The 20,269-nt window shown below is 43.9% G+C and overlaps 1 protein-coding gene across 9 annotated transcripts in view; it reads left to right on the top strand.

The window, feature by feature from the left end:
• TENM2 (teneurin transmembrane protein 2) overlaps nucleotides 1–20,269 on the top strand; it is a 1,882,184-nt gene that overhangs the window by 1,373,978 nt on the left and 487,937 nt on the right. The window contains exon 1 of one of the 9 annotated variants that reach the window (XM_082724106.1): nucleotides 19,249–19,332. The exons of 7 other annotated variants lie outside the window; for them this stretch is intronic. In XM_082724106.1, the coding sequence (XP_082580232.1) occupies nucleotides 19,281–19,332 (52 nt within the window). In that variant the 5' untranslated portion in view covers nucleotides 19,249–19,280. Of the gene's footprint in view, nucleotides 1–19,248; nucleotides 19,333–20,269 lie in introns of those variants that run through there. One more of the 9 variants, XM_082724110.1, reaches the window with a different exon arrangement.

Genomic DNA, 20,269 nt, shown 5'->3' with positions numbered 1-20,269 from the left:
TCCATTTTATATATGAGGAAATTAAGGTTCAGAGAGGTACAAACTTGTCCAAGATCACACCTCATAGGTAGTAAGGGGCAGAGTGGGAACTTGACCCCAGGTTGGTCTGACTTCAAACATCATTTAGTCTGCCTCACATTTGGTGTATTGTTCTGGAGAGATCATGTTTCCAGGATGTGCTCATGGGCTTTGGGGATTTTCCGTAACTTAGGAGACACGTGAAGGGAACAAATTATGATACTAACCAAAATACAGGTGGAAGCAAGGATTCGAGCAGGGCATGGACAGCATTCATGGCCTCTCTGAGGTTCCGGTCATAGTTCTTCTTAATTTCCTTATCATGCAACCCATCACCTCATCTTTGAGACTTGGCAGAGCTAACTGGTGAGGACTCACACGAGAAGACCCATGCTTGTCTCTATGGCCTTTCTATGAAATGGAATGACAAATATCCACTCACTTCTAGAAATAAATGGGAGTAATTGGCAGCTAGTTAAAATGTAAAAAGCAAAAGGATTGCTTATTATAGATGTCAATAATTATAGTTAATAATGAGGCTATTTGAGGAAAAGAATGTTCTGTTTGATCATCCCACCCTTCTCGCATCAAACAGATACCGCTCCTGCAATTTCCATGGCTTCTCGGTGTGCTCTGCCTGCATTATTCGCAGTGACTCTGCAGCTTTCAGTAATGTGGTATGAATTATTTAAGTGGGATGATTAGCATAATCTGTACTGCACCCTTAAGAATACGGGGGCAATTAAACACTGAGCTTGACCTACTGCCCTCTTTTGTAGGGAGGAGAAGGATCCACACAGCAGAGGTGATAGCAAAAATCAATTCTGTTCATTCTCCCTCCCCTCCTCTGCCTCCCTCCCTTCAGCTCCCCCCCATTGTACACACCCAGTTTTTATCCTGCAAAACTGGTGGAAGACTGATTAACTTTGCTTCAGTCTACATGGCATTTAGACAGTCTGAATGAACATTGAAAATGCTAGTCAGATAGTGTCTCCAAGCATCTAAGCATCTGGGTGTCTAGTGTGGTATAGACAAATTACCCAAGTATATCCACTGTGCCTCTGGCTCTTCTTGGAGTTCGGGGAAGATGACAAATGGCTGTAGGTAAGGAAACAAATAACAGAAAACAATTAGTGCTATTACAGTTGTACCGTGGAATGTCAGGCGGCTAGATCCGAGGTGATTGAAAATTGTGATCCAGTTTGCTATAATATTTATACTAATTCTGACCCACTCATTATGGGTTTGATTCTCAAAATGTACAGCTAAACAAATTACAGGGAGTGCCCAAGGCCATTTCGGTATTTCAGAAAGCCAGAGAGAGGTAGTATACCCTTCTTGGTACATGCTAACATGTAAAATTTCTCTTGGTTAGAAAATGGATACTGAATGAATGCAGTTCAGTAAACAAAAACTTTAATAAGTAGAAATACTTAGGAGATTTTTTTCAAAGAAGAGTTAAGCTTCATGTGGAAACTTTTGACCGAAAAATTTCCATGAGCTGTCCCTAACCGTTCATCAGTTATCCCCGGGTACCTATGGAAATGTGATGCGGTGGTGAGTTGTGGACCGCCCTCACGGTGCTTCTATCTGGTGGGGAAAGAGAGAAAATATAAATTGTTATGTAAGTGAGATTCATGTTAGGAAATGAACTTAGAAATAACCACTTCTGCTTCTAACCGAAAGGTGTTTGAACACAGAAGAGCCATCTACCTGTAGTCTGTGATTTTTATAGGAAGCAAGAATGCAACATACTTAGAAGTAGCAAAAAATGTTTTTTCAAATCCTCTTACCACTAAAAAAAAAAAAAAAAAAAATCCTCTCTCACTCATTTCTTTGAGTTAAAATGTTTAGGGTGTCAGGAAAAGATGTTATCTACTCAGAAAACATGGCAAGCCGTGACAAAACCTTTAGAATTCTTCTTGAGTCTGCTGGATTGGCAGTCAGTCACGTAGAACCTCTGTAGACCCAGGGTGTGGGCCAGAACCCCTGGAGGTGTGATATAGGAGGGCCTTAGGAGGGGAAGGAGCCCCAAAATATACCCCGCCAAGTGAGGGCACCCCAGAGGGATCCCCAGGAATGCTATTGAAATCTGAAGGCCTGGAGGCTGAAAGACTTGCCAAAAGGAAGGATGAGGTCCTTAGAGGGGGTGCGGAGTGGCCCCACTAGCCAATTCCAGCGAGGATGCCTGCCTTCCCCAGCCGCAGACAACCAGGGCCCCGGCTGCGGAGAATTGCCAGCCTCCCCGCGGAACGGTAGCGAAAGTGAAGCCGAGTTGATGAGATTTGCCTAAGGCCACAGAATCCATCCCTGTTACACCTGGGATTAAGATTCAAATCTTTCTGCCTTCCAGAAAGACAACTCCTGTCGCTCCCAATCATGTCCTATTTTTAAGTTCATTAGTTAACCTCTGGGTACTTAGCCAGTACGTCAAAGCATTTTAAATGGACAAGTCTAAAGTGATCGTCCTCTCATTGCCCGCCTCCTCTCTGGGGCCCCTGCAAAGCCTCTGTGCTTCCTACGGAGGCAGTCTGCTCATCAACAAGTTTCCCTGGGAGGTGGGAAGCTTCTCTCCTCTGATCAGAACATGCCTGTCACAGAGCGCCGGCGGCTACTGAACGGGGCCTGCTCGAAAGGGCCGCTGCCCCAGCCTGGGAGTCCAAAAATCTGTCTTTTGGCAGAGGCTTAACTATTTGGCTGCTGCTTCGGAGGGTCCATGCTGGTACCTCCCAGGAAGAGAGAACCCAGCTGGGAAGCTGCCAGTTCCAGGCAATCTTCTCCTTCATTTCAACTCAACAAATATTTAATGTGCTCCTGCTGAGGGGTCCAGTCCTGTGGAGTCTGCAGCCCTCTGGGGGTCTGCAATCATGATGGGGAGTCCAGACACGGAAGCAGGAGGCAGCCAGATGATACACGGAGGCTCCGCGTAATTAAGAGCTCGGCAGTCATGGCTGCAGGAATTAAGGGACTGGTTAGGCCTCTGGATGTAGTGCGGCTCTTGCAAAAAAAGACCACCAGCAGCAGTTAGCAGAGACCCAGAGAAAGTGTCCCTACCCTGTTAGGGTTCTCTCTGTCTCTTATAGACACAAGAGAAGTGTAAGACAATATCGGACCTCGGCTAAAGAGAGACTTCCTAAGGAGATTAGGACCCCTCTGATGCAGGAGGTTCTTTCCCAGGTAGTTTTATGGGGACACTGAGCTGATCCAGAGCCCTCTGGGGCCAGGGGGAAGGCAAGGGAGCCCCAGCAGTCCTGGCTGCTGTTAATAAATCCTTCTACTCGGAACACCTGGCTTCCGTTTGCTTCTTGCCTGCCTGGGTACTTGCACGATTTTGTTGATACTCTTTGGCATCTGTGAGCATCCCAGGATGCCTGGCTCTCTAGTCCGGGCCTGGGTGGCAGTGGATTCTGAACCCAGAAGGCTGGTTGCTGTGTGTGACTGCTCACGGTCCGGCTAGACAGTGGCATGGTGGGAGCTTCTGGCTCAGTGAAATGCTAGTGGTGCATATAATAAAGTAGGGTTAGGAGCTCTGAGAATACACCGTGGTATGTTGGGTTTGAGTTCATGTTGTGTCAGCCTGACATCTTCACACTTTTGATATGCTCTTACTTCCTAGAAGAGACGTCCTGAGCTAGGTGACTGGGTGTTAGAAGACATGTCCCGGGGCGCCTGGGGGGCTCAGTGGGTTAAGCCTATGCCTTCAGCTCGGGTCATGATCTCGGGATCCTGGGATCGAGCCCCACGTCGGCTCTCTGCTTGGCAGGGAGCCTGCTTCCCCCACTCTCTCTCTCTGCCTGCCTCTCTGCCTACTTGTGGTCTCTCTCTCTCTCTCTGTCAAATAAATAAATAAAATATTAAAAAAAAAAAGACATGTCCCAACTCTAAATAATCATTAGTGACCTGACTTACAGCATGACTTTCCCCCCCTTATAAAATGGTAATTCCCATGACGGCACTGAAAACATGTGCATTCTTTCTCATCGTGTCTTGAATGGACTTGCATGAATTAAGTGCTCAGGAAAATAGTTGTTAAAAGGATTATATTAGTTTGCTAGCTCTGCCATAACAAAATACCGCAGGCTAGGTGGCTTCAACAACAGAAATTCATTTTATCGCAATTCTGGAGGCTTAAAGTCCAAGAGCAAGCTGTTGGCAGGTTTGACGTCTCCTGAGGCCTCTGTCCTTGGCTTGTGGATGGCTGCGTTATCATGGCGTCCTCATGTGGCCCTTTCCTCTGTGTGCCCATCTCTGGGGTGTGTGCCTATGTGTGGGCACGCATGCAGATTAGATTTTCTCTTCTCATAGGGACACCCGTAAGATTGGATTAGGGGCCACCCAAATGGCTTCATTTTAACTTAATCTCCTATGTAAGGGCCCCATTTCCAATTACAGTCACATCCTATGGTACTGGAGGTTAGGACTTCGACAGAGGAATTTGAAGACCCAGTTCAGAAAGCAGGGACGAATGCCATAAACAGGATGAAGTATATCACGGAAAATTGGTTCATGTTCAAGTGGAGAAATTGGAGAATAATGTCCATAAAAACTACGTTAAAATGGGTTAGGGTTATTCCTTGTGATGATCCCACTGTCCCTCATCTGTTCGCTTGAATAGAAAGAGAGCGTGGCTGTGGCGTTACAGCCAGCAGGCCAGGAGTGCTGCTCCGGCTTGGCTAGGTCATAGATGATCTCTGTAACTTGGGACCAGTCATTCTATTTCCGGGCCCCGGTTCTTTGAGTAAGAGCTTGGAATCATTGCACCCCTCTGTGATGCTGAGGAAAGCAGACCAGAATAGAAAGACTCCTTCTGACTATTCCACTGGGCTAAGAGCAAAACCTTCAGTGATTCTCTTTCTGAAAGGCTTGTGGAGAGAAAACAGGCACCACAAAGTATATCCTCCTTTTTCCTTAGTGGGAATCCAGGTATAAGCAAGTCAGAGTCTTGGAGAAGCAGAAGTCTCTGCCTCAGGATGGGTCCTAAGTCACAACTTGAAGCAACTTGAAGCAACTTCTGAAATCGGAGAAAGCCTGCTTGTGTTCCAGATGTCCACCTTGGTGACTGGGCACAGCCCTTTACTGCCTTGCATCTGTTTCTTCCTATGTCGGTGACGCTTGACTTTGGGGGATATGGTGGTTGGGGCAGCAGGAAAAGGCCTTAGTTCTACAGTTAAACGTTTGTCCCTTTTCCAACTCTACCCCAAAGCTCAGAGTTGGTAACTGATACAACAACATGAAGGACCGCTTTCCACCCCATTCCGCTGATGTTTTCTGTGCATTTCTTTTTCCAGTGCTTAATTGGGAGATTATCTTGACCCATGAAATGACAAGCTAGAAACGTATGGAATGTTCTCCCTCCCTCCAGTGTCGTTCCCGGGCAAAGTACAGCAACTAATTTCTTACCACCCTCTCCAACCCATGTCTCCTGGAAACAGTTGCTCCCTTTAGCAAGTCAGAAATTGCTAGGATTCTATTGAGAGTACAGTCCTGGGATGATGAACAGATCCAAGGGCTCCTAAAGCTTTCATGAGTGAGGCGTGCTGGTCTGGAAGCCTGTTGCCTTGCTCACCATACTCCACAGGAGCTGACTTTGTTTGGGTTTGCGGATGTTCTCCCATTTTCATTTGCCTAAGAAATCACCTCTCAGAATCAACAATGCCTTTCCAAATCCATATCTTTGCCTTTCCAGTCAGTGCCTTCTCTTCATTTAGTCAATGACATAGGACTACAGAAATCGGGATGCAGAAACGTTTGCAAATAATTGTGATTTCAGAAATTCAGGGCCATTTGCATTTCAGTACGAGACAGCAGCTTCTGAAATAGGCCGAATGGAGCTTGAGGAACCCTGCACACCCCCACCTGAGAGAAGGCCTCCCCTGTCTGCTCTTGGATTGTGCAGTCAATTGACATTTTGTTGACTCTCCTTCCCTTCAATCTCCCTTTCTATATAACTTCAATTCTCCTTCCGCTAGGATTTCCCGTTTCTAGTCCCAGTGGCTTTATACCTCAGCTCAGCCAATCTTTGAGAAACAATGTTGTGCGTCTCTCTTATTTCTTTTCCATTCCATGTCCTACTTGATCCCTATCTTACCTGTGCAAACACAATTGGGATACTGCCATGATAAGAACCACCCTTTAGTCTCCATTACTGGGCCTAGGGATTCACAAAAGGTACCCGATAGAGTTTAAACAGAAGTTGATTCTGTGTCCTTATCCTTAATCTTGGAGGGAAAAAAAGCACAGTCTTGATTTTTCTCTGAGTGAGAAAATGCATCCCTAACCTGTTTCTTAATTCCTTCTTGATGATGTCTCCTTCCACCTCCACACTCTGACCCCATCAACCTCCTTCACCTCCTCCACTGACTGGGCACCAGCCACACAGCCTCCTTTCGACCCTGCAGACATACCAGGCTCTTTCCCATCTAAGAACCTTGGCACTTGTTTCTTCTTTCTGGCACACTCTTTCCCAGTGACTCTGGTGCGTCCTCCTCCCCAGTCTGAGAAGCTCAACGTGAGCTCCCATGTTACCTCCTTGAAGAAATCTTCCCCGAACCACCCTAGGCACAACCATGTCACCATCTCCACCACGTCCTTCTCTATTTCATTGTGATAGTCTACATTCTCCTTAACTTTCTTACTATCAAAGATAAGAGTCATGTATGTTAGGATTTGCCATCATGGCCTCTTTTTTTTTTTTTCTCCCCTCCACCTTCTTTACCTAAACCTGCCACAGATGAGATACTCAACAGATATTTGTTGAATGAATAGATTCAGAAGAGGAGTATAAGGAGGGACGTAAGGAAGGATGGACTGGAGAGGAATATACATGAATGATCTGGAAAAGGGAACCTGAAGAAATTTAGCCCTGAGGTTCGTGGTTCTTCAGAAGTGGCCAGTCATGACCTGTTTCTGAGAGGAGGCCTTGTCATGGCCAGCCTGCTTCCGACAGGCCGGCCGCACAGGAGATGCCGGTGCTCCCCGCCCCCTGCTCACAGCATCCTCTATCGTGTCTAGACTCTGTCTCCTCAGATTCAACGTCCTGAGAGCATTATCGTTACTTCTCGCCCAGCGACAACATTTGCCTTCTCAACCACCTTGTCATTGCTCTCAGTGCCCATCTTCTCATCGTCCCGGAAGGAAAAGAGCCAGATCTCACCGACACTTAGCTGTCTTTTGTCCCTCATTCTCAACAGATCAGAAAGGTGTTGGGTTACTTTACGCCGTCACGCGTTCATTCAGCACCGCAGTTATTCCTAGCCACTGAGCTGAGCCTATAAACAAACAGGACCTCCCCCTTCCCCGGGTCCCCCTGGAACACTGTCTCCTTTTTGTGTTTTAAATGGATGAGAAAACAGTGAAGGAGCGCCACTCTCTGGGGCCAGACCCTCTTCACGTGGAGCTCACCGTCCCTCAGCGACAATGTCTTCACCATATCTTGCATATCGTCGCCACACTCCTCATCCACAGCACAATCAATTATTCTCCCTCCTCTTCAGAAACGAACTTCATTTGGGATCCAGAGAGTTCTTCTGCTGAGCCTCTCAACCTTCCTTAGTCATCTATTGCTCTCATTTATCCCTATGTTTCTCTAAGAATTCTTTCTCAGCCAAGCCACTTGCTTCACTGTCCCTTTAAACTTCGTTCTTACTCCTGTAATACCTGGCATGGAATTTAGATTTGGATGAAACCTTAAAAATCATTTGGCCTAACAATTTCATAGTATTAAAAAGAAAACGAGTTCCCAGGCTTAAAGGCAGAAAGCTAGTCCTACAAACATGACTCCCTGACTTTGAAGATGCTCTACCCAGCACATTTCCATGTGGGCTCACGAGGTGCGTATCCACGTGGCTAGTGTGTTAGCAGCAACTATCAGAGCCCAAATAAAATTCCCATCACAAGTGGGGACTGAACAGGGAGGCTTTCTCCAGGGACTTGGGGAAAGATGATGCTTGTAAGAAAGGGGAAAAGAGGAAGCAGGCTAAAGAGAGGATGCTAGCAGATGTGACCTTTGTTGTCCTGCTCATCCACATTTGCCGTGTGGCTCACAGAATAGGACATGCATTCTGAGCCACTAAATCTTTAGCAATCCATATTCTTGAGCTCATCTCAACACTGAAGGAGAAACACCAACTGCAAGCATGGTTGCTTTTCCTTTTCAGTACAGAGCCTGGGTGTACCCTTACTGGGGGGACAGCTGAGACCAGAGTTTTAAAGTCCAATAATCGTTGACTAATGGTGCCTCAGTGGTGGTTCCAATATGCCCATTAATGTTTCATGTCTCCTCCCATGAAACCAGATCAAAAAGCTTTAAAGCTGCTGGGCCCCTACCATTTGCAGAAGGAAACCTGGAGACTCAGGGTCTCAGAAAGTGGGACAGCACGAGCCCATCAACTGGCTGGGCAAGACCTCGTTTAATAAAAAGACAAGGAGGAGGCATCGTCCTCAAAACGCACCGTGTTGCACAGACCATGATTCATAAGTGGTATGTAAGGTAACTATCTGAACTGACAAAAAGGCTAGCAAAAAATAAATAAAAGAAAGCAGGCTTTTCTTTTTCTCCTCTGTGTTTGAAACCTTCCCATAAAGAGAACACAATATGCAGTGGCAAACAGGAATCAGCCTCATTAGGGAGAAAGAAAATTGTTTGAAATAAACCTCAAAGAGAAAGAAAAAAGCTGTCATTTTCTTTAAGGACACTATTATGTTCTTATTGACAAGACAAAAGAGTAATAAAGTTAAATTAGAGCAACTATAAGCTTGATAGCTGGGTTGGAGGAAAATAGAACAACCTTTGCTATTCAAAAAAAAAAAGAAAGAAAAAGAAAAGGGAAGAAAGAGTGGATGTTTTAATCAGCCTCTACTTAAGCAATGAGAGCATTCTTGAGTCTGTTCCGGGGCAAAATTCTTAGCTCACTGATACAATCTAGGAATTTTAAGACTAGAGGTGGGCTTGAATCATCATGATGTTGGAATATCTTATGATGGGAAGAAGTGATGTCCAAAGCAGTTTGGTGACTTGCCCATGCTCACCCAGCTTTTGAATTTCAAGGTCACGTTCTAGAAATCAGCAGAAACTGAAACTTACTGTCTCCAGACCTAGAATGAGTTAATCAGTTGTAGTGGGAATGGATCATGCTGAAAAGAAATTCATGGAGATTATTTTGAAATCAATCCAGAAGTGTAGCTGGGGATTCTGAGTATACCTGTGAAGTCCTTGAGAATTGAGGGTCCCAAGTTTCTCTTCCTTGTCCGAACGAAAAACCAGGCAGTGGAAGAAATGGTGTCCGGAGAGCCCCATCTCTCCTTCCTGCTATACCTTAGCAATAGTCAACACCTCCCACCTCTCCTGGTTGGATCAGAAGCAATGCCTCCCTGGCCCCTTTTCTGAAAAGAATGAAGCAAGACGAACCTGCTAGCCATGAACAAGCTCTGAGACACTCCAGCTGGGCAATGAGAGAGACCAGACATCTTGGAAGTGACAAGCTCTCCCTTGTAATATATAGTAGGAGTTCAGAACAAGAAAATGCAATAATTTCTTAAGTACTTTGGGCCATTTTCCTCTTCTGCTTCCCTTCCCGAGAAGTCTGGACACCTTTTTATTTGGAAAGGTGCATTGTGACATTTTCTATCATTCCCTCCACCTATTAATAGCTCTGGCTGCCCCAGGTGCTCATTTTCAAGACGCCCTCAGAGAAGGGGGACTTCTGGCAGCCGCGCTGCAGCTGACAGCTTTGGGGAAATGGCAGGTTTTAATTGATGTATTGTGAGCACCGTGCTTTCTCTATCTCTCTCTTTAGAAAAATGTGATGGGTTTAGTATCCTCCTAGGACCTATAGATTTTAATATGTCAATTATTCCCCTGTTACTGGAACTAGGATGTTTGCGGCTGACTGATGGTCTTCCAGGTAGCTTTTTGTCTCCGTGTGACACCATGAGCCGGTGTCAACATCACCTGTCTCTCTTTGAATAACCTCTCTAGACAGGAAACAGCCAGCAAGCCCTGGAAAGATCCTCATCAGGACAGCAAGTCCCACAAATACTTCTCAAATGAGCTGCCTGCCTTTGGTTAATAATTACAGTGAAATGAGGTTGGAAAGCAAGGCTAGAAAGCAGGAATGTGAAATACCCCAATTTTCCATTTTAAAACAGTCCTGGTTGCAGGTCTCTGGCTCCCACTGAGGGAGACAACTGTTCCCAGGCCAGCAGTTCCATGGGGATTGGCTGCAGAAGTCATCCCATATGATCCTGGCTTGTGGCCAGCTCTGTGAAGGCGTCAGACTATTTCCCCAGAGTCTCAGAGCGGGCTGGCTCCGCCATCATTCTGCCCAGTGAGGCCACTCCCTCTGTGTCCACTTCTCTGCAGAGTTCCATCCTAATCCCGAAATTCTTCTTCCAATATGAAGTGTGTGTGTGTGTGTGTGTGTGTGTGTGTGTGTGTGTGTGTGTTGGGGGTGGGGTGCGTCGCGGTTGCTTGCTTACTCAGTTTCCCTAGGCATTCTAATAGACCTTAAAAAGAAACCTGCTCCATTGAGGTATAACTCACACACCATAGAATTCACCTGTGAAAAATCTACAGTTCTGACTTTTTATCAAATACATGGAGTTCTATGTCCGTCCTTTGACATATTTCACATTCACAACATTTCCACCATCCAGAAATGCCCTATTGCCCATTTGCTCCTAATCCTTGCCCTACTTCCAACACTAAGCCACCACTGATCGATCTTTTTATCTCTGGTAGCATGCCTTTTCTGGGCATTTCTTACTAGTGGAATTAGACAATACATACTATGATGTTCTTAAAATCCATCCGTTTTGTATATCCTTTTTTTTTTTTTTTATTTAAGATTTTATTTATTTGTCAGAGAGAGAGCGCGAGCGAAAGTGAGCATAGGCAGACAGAGTGGCAGGCAGAGTCAGAGGGAGAAGCAGGCTCCCTGCGGAGCAAGGAGCCCGATGTGGGACTCGATCCCAGGACGCTGGGATCATGACCTGAGCCGAAGGCAGCTGCTTAACCAACTGAGCCACCCAGGCGTCCCTTGTATATCCTTTTTATTGCTGAAGAACATTCCATTGATGTGGACACACCACATTTACTTTATCCACCAAGTGATGGATGTCTGGATTTTTTCCAGTTTGGGGCTATCACGATCTTAGGAACATTCACATAACTTTCTTGGCATGGACCTGTATTTCTAAGTTCTTAACTACCGCCTACTAGGTGCTAACGTGCCCTGCAAAATTATACTAATCCCTTTCAACGCATTATTTTGAGACTTTACAACTGGTGAGACTGGAATTTTAATTGGGAAAACAGTGTTTATGAAGAAACAACTCATTTAAACAAATGTATCTGGGGCCCAAATTCAAGCCCAGGGTCTTTGCCCTATGCCAGGTAGTCTCACTGACAGAGAAGCAGGCGTCTGGGCTGCATTGTCCTCCCCCTCTAGCCATAACAAAAGTCCCCAGTGTGGCCACTTTAAATGGATTTGAGGTTTGCTGATCTGCCCTAGGATTCTTTCATGTAGAAATATTCTCTTCTAAATTACAGCAGCCCCAGAGGTCACTTCCGACCCAATTTTCACCTTGATACCTAGGTCAGTGCAAATGTATTAATTATCTGCCTTATGCTTAGCACCAGGGTAGGCACCGTAAGGATGCAAACAACCATGGTCCCCTGAGGGCAGTGCAATGGAAAGACAAGATTCATACACATGCGCGTGCCCACGTCTGAATTACAGAGCACTGGCGACACATGTCCTGAGAGCTTTGATTATTTAAAAATTTGTGCTAAAACCCAGGCCACTTAGAATTCACATGGCACCTGCCTCTTTCCTTTTCGAGTTATGTGGACACTGTGGAGCTAAATTACGAATATAGAGAGCTGGACTCTACACAATGTAGGAGCTACAGAGAAGATAATCTGTGGAAACATAAAAATGTTAACGTCGTTTAAGGCAGTTTATTTTTCATGTTTCTCAGGTAGGAACTGGGTAATCTCGTTTTCTCAAAAATACATACATACGTCTCCTAAATCTTGATGAAGACATACAGTGTTCCAGGTACAGAGTGCAAAACACACAGCCTCAATGGGGAGCAAAAGAGAGTTCCCTGACCTCCTAGAGCTCGCACACTTGGGGATAAGATGAATGCTCTCTGCTCAAAGTTTCTGTTCCCTGAAATCCACATGTTGAAGCCCTAATCCCCAAGTGACAGTATTTGGAGGTGAGGTCTTTGGGAAGTCATTAGGTTTGGATGAGGATGAGTATGGAGATCCCACAATGGGATTAGTGCCCTGAGACCAGACCTCCATGCTCTCCCCACCACATGAGGACACAGTGGTGTCCATCTGTGTTCATCTACCAAGGCTCATAGGTGTTCATAGGTGTCCATAGGTGTTCATCTACCAAGTGGCAAAAGGGTCTTCCTTAGAACACGACTATGCTGGCACCCTGACCTCAGACTTCTAGCCTCCAGAACGGTGAGAAATGAATGTCGGTTATTGAAGCCCCCCAGTGTATGGTATCATGGCAGCCAAAGCTGACCAAGACAATGGATAACAAACAAATACAGAAATCATCGAGGTTGTGGGAAGAGCTACAAAAAAGAGGATGTCTGGAGGAGTTTGATACATCGGTCAGGGGCCAGAGGCAGTGGTCTCGGGCCCAGATCCACATCAAACCAAAACCTTACCAAGGAAAACAAAAAGTCTGAACACAAGATCTCAAGCCACTGTGTACAGGAGGCATTAGCAGGGGGCATGTGATATATCCCAGTGACTCCGAATATGAGGCTGGCAGGAAAGATGGAAAGAAAGATACATTCAAAAACGTAAAACCCTTCCTTCTGTATCTTTTTTAAATATTCTGCAAATCTTCTATAAAGATTGGCAATTTCTCTAACAAGCGTGGGTAACCTAATATATCAATTCTCCATTTTTCCTGCCCAACTTAGTGATAACATATCTTCTATGAACCTATGCTGAAAGAGCCATTTCTATTCTAAGAATCTATTTATGTGCTCCTATGACTCTCTTAAAGAGAGGCCCCTGGGCTGTAATACCTCAAGCTTATACCCAGCTGAAATGTGAGTCCTTTTGCCAAATTTTAGTAACATCTGTTGGGCCTTTTCTGAGTCATTTCATCATGGGAGCCTGGGGATGTCTTCCCCGTGGGGTAAGAAAAATACCCTTCCTTTCATCTGAGGGGACTAAAGCTGAAAGTACTTTTTGGTTACTTGCCGTCGATTTGGCCTTCGATATCAACAGTATCCTATGCCTTTTATTTTCAATTATTTCATGAGTTAGCAAAACAACAGGTAACCCCAGTTCTGAAATTTCTTTTAATGAGTGTATGTTCCTGTCCTTGTCTCTGCTTTTTATAATCTTCAGTGAGACTGCTTTTATTTCAGCTCCTTTCTATATATTTTCAGTCCTTTCCACAATTCCTTATGAAGCTTTTCTAATTCTCAGTACTTTCCAGTTGTCAGAAGCCTTTAGTTACAGGATCATTTTTACTTAAAGATTCTAGGATAAAAGTCTAGTTTTACCTTTCATAATCTTCACATCTTATCAAACTGGCTTTTTGAAAAATTGCTACCCTGTAACATTTCCTACTGAAAAATTAGTTGTTCATTTTCCTTCCAATTGACTGTCATCATTAACAAAAATAATTCCCATTGGTCTCCTGTTTTTCTTTAATTCTCTTCTCTCATAAAAAGGGTATATAAAATTCTCCCTACCCCACACTGAGGTTAAATTATTTTATGATACATGTTGAAAAGCTTTTATAATTCCACTAAGTTTTACTGACCTACATTGAAGGTGTTGATGTGTAAAGAAATTTCTCCATCTGTAAGGGCTTCTGGATTTTCATTTAAAAAAGAACAATTCACATGTTTGTCTATGTATCTTCATTTTTTAAAAGGAACCAAGCAATGATATTGATTTCATTCCATCTCTATTGGAATAATTGAGTATCACTTTTACTGGAAAAGTAGAGAAACTGAGACAAAAGTGAAAACAAGTTATTTAGGACAAACACCGCAGAAGGCATTACACTAAGAACCAATGGAAATAAAGTGATAAATAAGACTTGAATCTTGCTCTAAAAGACTTACACTTGAGGAGGTTAGGGAAAAAGATGTTCATAATAATAATAATAAGATGAACTTAAGGAAGTAAAAGTTCAAGGGAAAGAGGGTGCTTCTGTGGGCTGAGTGGTTCCAGGAATCCTGTACTGAGTCTTGTGACCAACATCTCCCAGCTCAGCTTGAGAAGAGGAGAAGCACAGTTAAATCAGCCAATGACGGTGCATTCACATTTGATATCTGTGTTTTTGAATCAGTGTCTGTTTTGTTTTGTTTTTTACTCCAAATCTCTGCACTATGTATATTAATCAATAAGGAGACCCCCCCCCCTTTTTTTGAGGGAAGACATTTGGGAAGGAACTTGGAATCTGGAACTGGCTTGATCCCTACTACATTGCCATTCAGATGAAGTCAACGTTATAATAATCTCTCCTTTGCTTTGATTGGGTGTATTAGACTTTGTCAAAAATAATGGAGATTATTTTTTAAGCTGAAAAGGCATACAGAGGCTAATTGCAGTGTTGGTTCATTATTCAGGAGGAAAGTTATTAGCCTACCTGGAGAATTCTAACAAAGGAAAAAGAGAGCCAAGCGACAAGTAGAATTAAATGGTAAACTGGGTATCAAGCCCCTAGCAGAAGAAGTGGCCAGAACAGATGCTCAGTGAATACAATTTTCCGTTCTTCTTCCCCCACTCCCACCCCACGACAATTTAGTCCTATGCTCTTGGGTGCTTCAGTTGATGTTGAGATACACATGTGAGTTAGAACATTGTGGGCTCCTGGGCCACCCACACTCAGGGTACTCAATTCTCAGAGCTGCCATGTTTCTCCTTGAACTTGATGTGCTAAAGAATTTGGGATGAGAATGTTGGCTTTGTGATCCTGCAGTGGTCCTTTTCTTTTGACCTGGCCTTTTTCCAAAGTTTTGAGCCTGAATATAAAGGGGAGGAGTCCAAGTGTGGTACGTGGCTGCTGGGATGATTGATAAGCCATAGAGGCAGTTTTTCTGAAATGGCCAATTGAAACCTTGAAAATAGACTGTAACATAGTATATCACCTACACTTTGATTCTCTCTCTCTAGACCTTTGGGAGCTTCTTAAAATATTAAACTCATTAAACAGCCTGGGGGCTTTTTTTTTTTTTTTTTAAGTAAAAATGGTGTGGGTGGCTGATTAAATATTATGGGAGATTCTGACTCCCTCCCCCTGCCCCAAAATATGTCCGCACTGGTACTTTGTTTTCAGGAGGGAGATACAATTCCTCCTTTCATGATACAGCTCCTTAGAATGTTAGAACTTGAGATATAATATTTTCTGATACAATTATATCCTACTTCACTAGCGTATCGGGAAATGCGCCTTCAGAAGGTCTCGGAGAAAATTTATAGGCTAGGACAATTGCACGTATCATCAGGAAAACTTGACTTGAATATGATATGAGGAAAGGCTTCCCTAAAGAAGTGAACTGATTTCTAGAAGGTTACCAGAGGAAGAGGTTGTGGGGGAGGGAGGGAGAGAAGTTGTATTTGTGAACTGGGAAGGAAAATCACGTGTTTCAGGACCCAGAAGGAGGACAGGGTTGCTGGGGCAGAAGGAGGGAGCAGGAGAGAGGAGTGAACACTGAGAAGCGGACAGGGAAGAGATCCTAGGAGGGTTCCTGGATCAGGAACCCTGAAAGGGGTATAAACTCTATCCTCAGAAAAATGGAAGCCAGTGAAGGATTTTTAAGAAGGGGATATAAGGATCAGATTTGTTTTTAAAAGATCATTTTGCCTGCCATGCAGACGAAGGATTAGAGAAACAAGAGTGATACTGAGAGAATCAACAGGAATTTGTTGAATTGGGCAAAATGCCACGATGGTAGAAAACAACATGATGGTTTGTCTTTGCCCCTCGGAAGCTTACACTCTGGTAAGGGAGCAGACATTCGTACCCAGGACTGTTACAGTGCCGTATGTGATGTGTCATGGAATTCTGCAAAATCAAGTGAGAAGAGGAAGAGGTCACTGTTAGCAGAAACAGGGAAATATCTTCTTACATGTTGAGCAGGATCCAAAGTCTCCAGTGACCCGAGATTTGTTTTACTTTGGTTTATGCCCGCTAGTTGTTATTTTTTAGTTACAACTGCTTTCAGGATGAGAAAATATTTTTAAAATAGCATTTCTACCTTTTCTGGTTTTGTTTCTTTAAAGCCACAAATGCACAAGCATGTTATATTCAGGTTCACATTCTCTTTGTCAGGCAAGATAGAAATCGTTGTTTGTTTGTTTGTTATTAATCTCTTTTTAGGAAAGAATAAGTGAAATCTTCATTTCTTACTCCAGGTCATCTATCAGTATAATCGGGAAGGGCTTAGAGATAAAGCTTCTCTTTTTGGAGAACATGCTGCTGCTGAGTCAACAGCTGGGATGAAGAGGCACACACTAATGTCTGTGCAAATGAACAAAGACGGGATGACTTTATCCTGAGAAATCTAGAATGGATTGCAATTAGAAAGACATATGCATGGTTCTCCTACAGCTCTTGGGGCCCCTTCTTGAAGCACCATTCTGAAACACAAATATAAGCCTTTATGACTGTCCACACCTACATATGGCTCAGTTTTAATAGGATGACCCTTCAACTGCTCTGATTGACTGTGATGGAAAAGTTATCGAGTGCCACTGGCGAATCTCTTTTGAAGAGAAACAGGCTGGGTTGTATTGACATCATGAGAAAGAAAATGCTTGATGGCCATGTAGAGAAGTATTAGGCGAGCTCTAGCCCATGATTTCACATTGGTTCGACTCTCAGCTCCATCTTTTTGTGGGCTTGGGGAAGTCATTGAAGCTCGCTGAGTGTCTTTGGAAAAATAAGATAGTTACTCTGACTGATCACCCAGGTACGTTGCAAACTTAGTTCCACATGTAGGTTTCTATCCCGGAGAACTGTGAACTGATTTTTCAGAAGGTTCTTTAGCCTCAGGATACTGACAAGTATTTAGTTATATGGGTCTATACACGAGCCAGTGTCTCCTTCATACTGATGTCAGAAAACAAACAAACCAAAAAAACCCTCCTTTAGAGATGTATTTGAAAAACATATTTTGGGCCAAGTGAATGAGTGGCTGGCTATTTGACTATAAATTTCCAATGTCCTGATTGGTTCTAAGATTGAAGAAATGGCATGTCTGGCCTAAGAAATTGTCTCCTATAAGCTTGAATTCTTAGAACACAGCTAGAAAATTTTGTTCCATTTGAGATGATGCAGCTTAAGGACGCTGACAAATATGAAGCGAAGAAAGGTGATAAAGATCAAGAAAAATCTGACCATTGCTAGATGAGGAAAAGTTGTTTAAAACTAGCTTGGTTTGGTCTTTACAAGACTCAAGGACATATTACGACTGTCTCAAATATTGTGAAGAACTATCAGCAGAAGAGAAATGAGACTTTCCTGGCTCTGCCTTTCCTGATAGACCTGGGGTAAATCGATTGAAATTGCAGGGAGCATCATTTGTGCTTGGTGTTAGAGATGAAACTTCAGGCAAGACTATTTAACCAAGAATGGAATGGAATCTAGTCCTCCTTGTGTGTGGAGTCATCAGGAAGAGACTGACTTGTAATGACAGTGAAAGCAATGGGGGAGACATTTTTGCATATGTGACCTCAATACTCAAAACAATCCTTTGAGGTTGAGTCGTTCCCATTCCCGTAGCACAGATAGAGAAAGCAAGGTACCGTATGGTTAAGCCACTTGCCTAAATCCAATGAGTAGCTGACAAAGCTGGGATTTGAACCTACTCGGTCCAGTTACAGACTCTGCAGTCTTAACTGTGCTGCTGTATTGTTCTAGGCATCCCATAGAGAGGCTGTGGATGAATTTCTGCCCTGAGTTTCCAGGATGGTCTTTGAAGATACCACCAATGGCAGTGCATTTTGTGGTGCCTCACCTAGGCAGATGAGTGGTGGTGCAGAACACATGCACAGCTCCTACCCACATGCCTACTTGGCCATTCTGCGGCAGCTGTGCCCAGGCATCCTGTTGCCTTCCCTACATGATCTGGCATTGAGGTTCATTGTTTCTTGGGAGAATTTTTTTTTTTTTTTGTCTGAGATCCTAATGTCATCTGTGTACTCCATTTCAGTAGCCATGCCATGACATCTTTAAAAATAAAATCACAAAAAATATGTCCAAAAACATTGCAAGAAAAAAAGCTCTGCTTTCTGAGTAGAAGGGCTACAATTAGATCTTTCTTCCAAACATAATGGATAGCTGTTCATTCTCTTCTCCATCAGAAATAGCACCTTGTGTGCATGTTGGACAGAGATCTTGACTTCATCAGCTCTTTGCCCATTAGGAAACACAATGAGAAATGGAGAGTCCTTTCCAGCACAGGGAAGGAAAATCCCTTTCGAACCTGATAAGATCTATCTAAAGTTGACTGACCAACCAGGAGTACTGACCCCATTTCATATACAGGTGCTTTAAAATAACTTGACAACAGGTAGTTAAAATGTAAGTATGCCGTGCTGTCAATCACACTCCGTCCTTCTGGATTTGAACGCTTGTTTTACTTGAGGGAAGATGATATTTGAACATTTTGTGGCATCCATCAACAAGAATGTGCACATGGTTTCAAATAAGGGTTTTCAGCCTTCTGAAACCAATTACTTCTGCCTAAGTGGAAATGCCAAAGCAGCGATGTGTCAGCAGCTAAGAGAATAATTTAGAAGAATAATAATAAATACAGGCAATGATGCTGTGAAACAACAGAAATCGTACACACGTACAACACATGCACATATGCACAAACCTTTTAAAGAGGTATTTCAAAAAGTCTGTGTCAAACAATGTTAAGCCAGAGCGATGCAGAAATGTCAGACACATTACATGGGCAGGACGTGCGGTTGGCATTTGGCTACCAGCGGGGGAGGCGTCCTCCCGCCACTAATTCCTCAGGAACCTCATGCTGAGTGTGTCTACAGGGAAGGGAGAAAAAAAAGGGAGGAGGGGAGAGCAGCTATTGCCTATTATGTTCTTCCTTCGCAGCTGGAGAAGGCCTCAGCTGCGTCGGGCTGGGACTGCTGGTGATTTTCTGTAGTTAGAGGGGAACACAAAAGGAAGAGCTTCCCTTGCCCAGCCTGTGCCAATGGTGAGCCAGCCGCTCCTGGTCATCAATGCGGCCGGCACAACTGAATGCCGGCCAGGCCGCCTCTCATGGAGACTTGCCAGCGCCTCACCTCAGCAAGTGAGTTTTGTGCATGGGAAGGTTGTGACGGAGTCTCTGGGGAAGGATGACTAAGGTGCATGCAGTGGGGGCTTGACCAGGACCTTTCCTAATCAACAGTACTGGTGGAGCATTTACTTGGACCTTCCAATGAGTATCTAGGAAGAAGTGGGGGACTTGGCAATGACCCTGGTTTTGCTCCGCGGCGCGTAGAGGTGGTGAGTCCTTGTCACTGAGTGTAATTAATACTTCCCAGCAGGCTGTCGATCGGAAATATATTTCTGCTGCCCTCATGATGGCTGCCAGGTATTTCGCCAGAAAAATACTCTGTGAAATAGTAATAAAATGGGATTTATTAACTGTAAACATCTGTGAAGTCAAGCGTCTTGTGTCTGTTGCCGAAATACTCTTTCAAGTTACTCTCTATACATCTGTCACATTTTTTCAACCTTCAGAGACCTATTTATGATAGTTCCCTGCACACTGATCGGTTTTACCCTTGATTGTGGCTGTGTTAAGACATTTTTAAAAATAGGCAAAAGAAAGGGTGGCGCAATGATTCATTCTGTTAATTGAACTTCAAAACGTGGCTTATTCCTGTGACCTGTATCTGATATTTAGTATGCTGAACAGATTTTTAAGAAACTCCTGGTGTCTTTGCTGCAGGTGGCCGGGTTTGTTGACAAATCTTCAGGTGCTCCGTTTGCCTGCAAAGGGCATGCTGCTGTCATGTCAATTTAAATGGAGTCTTAAAAATCCCTTGCATTTTAGGGTAATGTATGTTTTACAAAGTGCATTTACTTCTCTTATCCTAAGTATTTGAATTGATCTCATTTTGCCACATCCATCCTGTGTGTTAGGTATTAAAAACTGCCATCATGTCCATTTTTAAAACGAGGAAACCAATGGCAAAGTACTCGTGCAAGGTCATCAACTAGTAAGTGAACATGTTGGTATT

This window comes from Mustela nivalis (assembly GCF_964662115.1).
Source record: "Mustela nivalis genome assembly, chromosome: 3".
Taxonomy (NCBI): domain Eukaryota; kingdom Metazoa; phylum Chordata; class Mammalia; order Carnivora; family Mustelidae; genus Mustela; species Mustela nivalis.
This window is presented reverse-complemented; position numbering and strand designations above follow the sequence as displayed.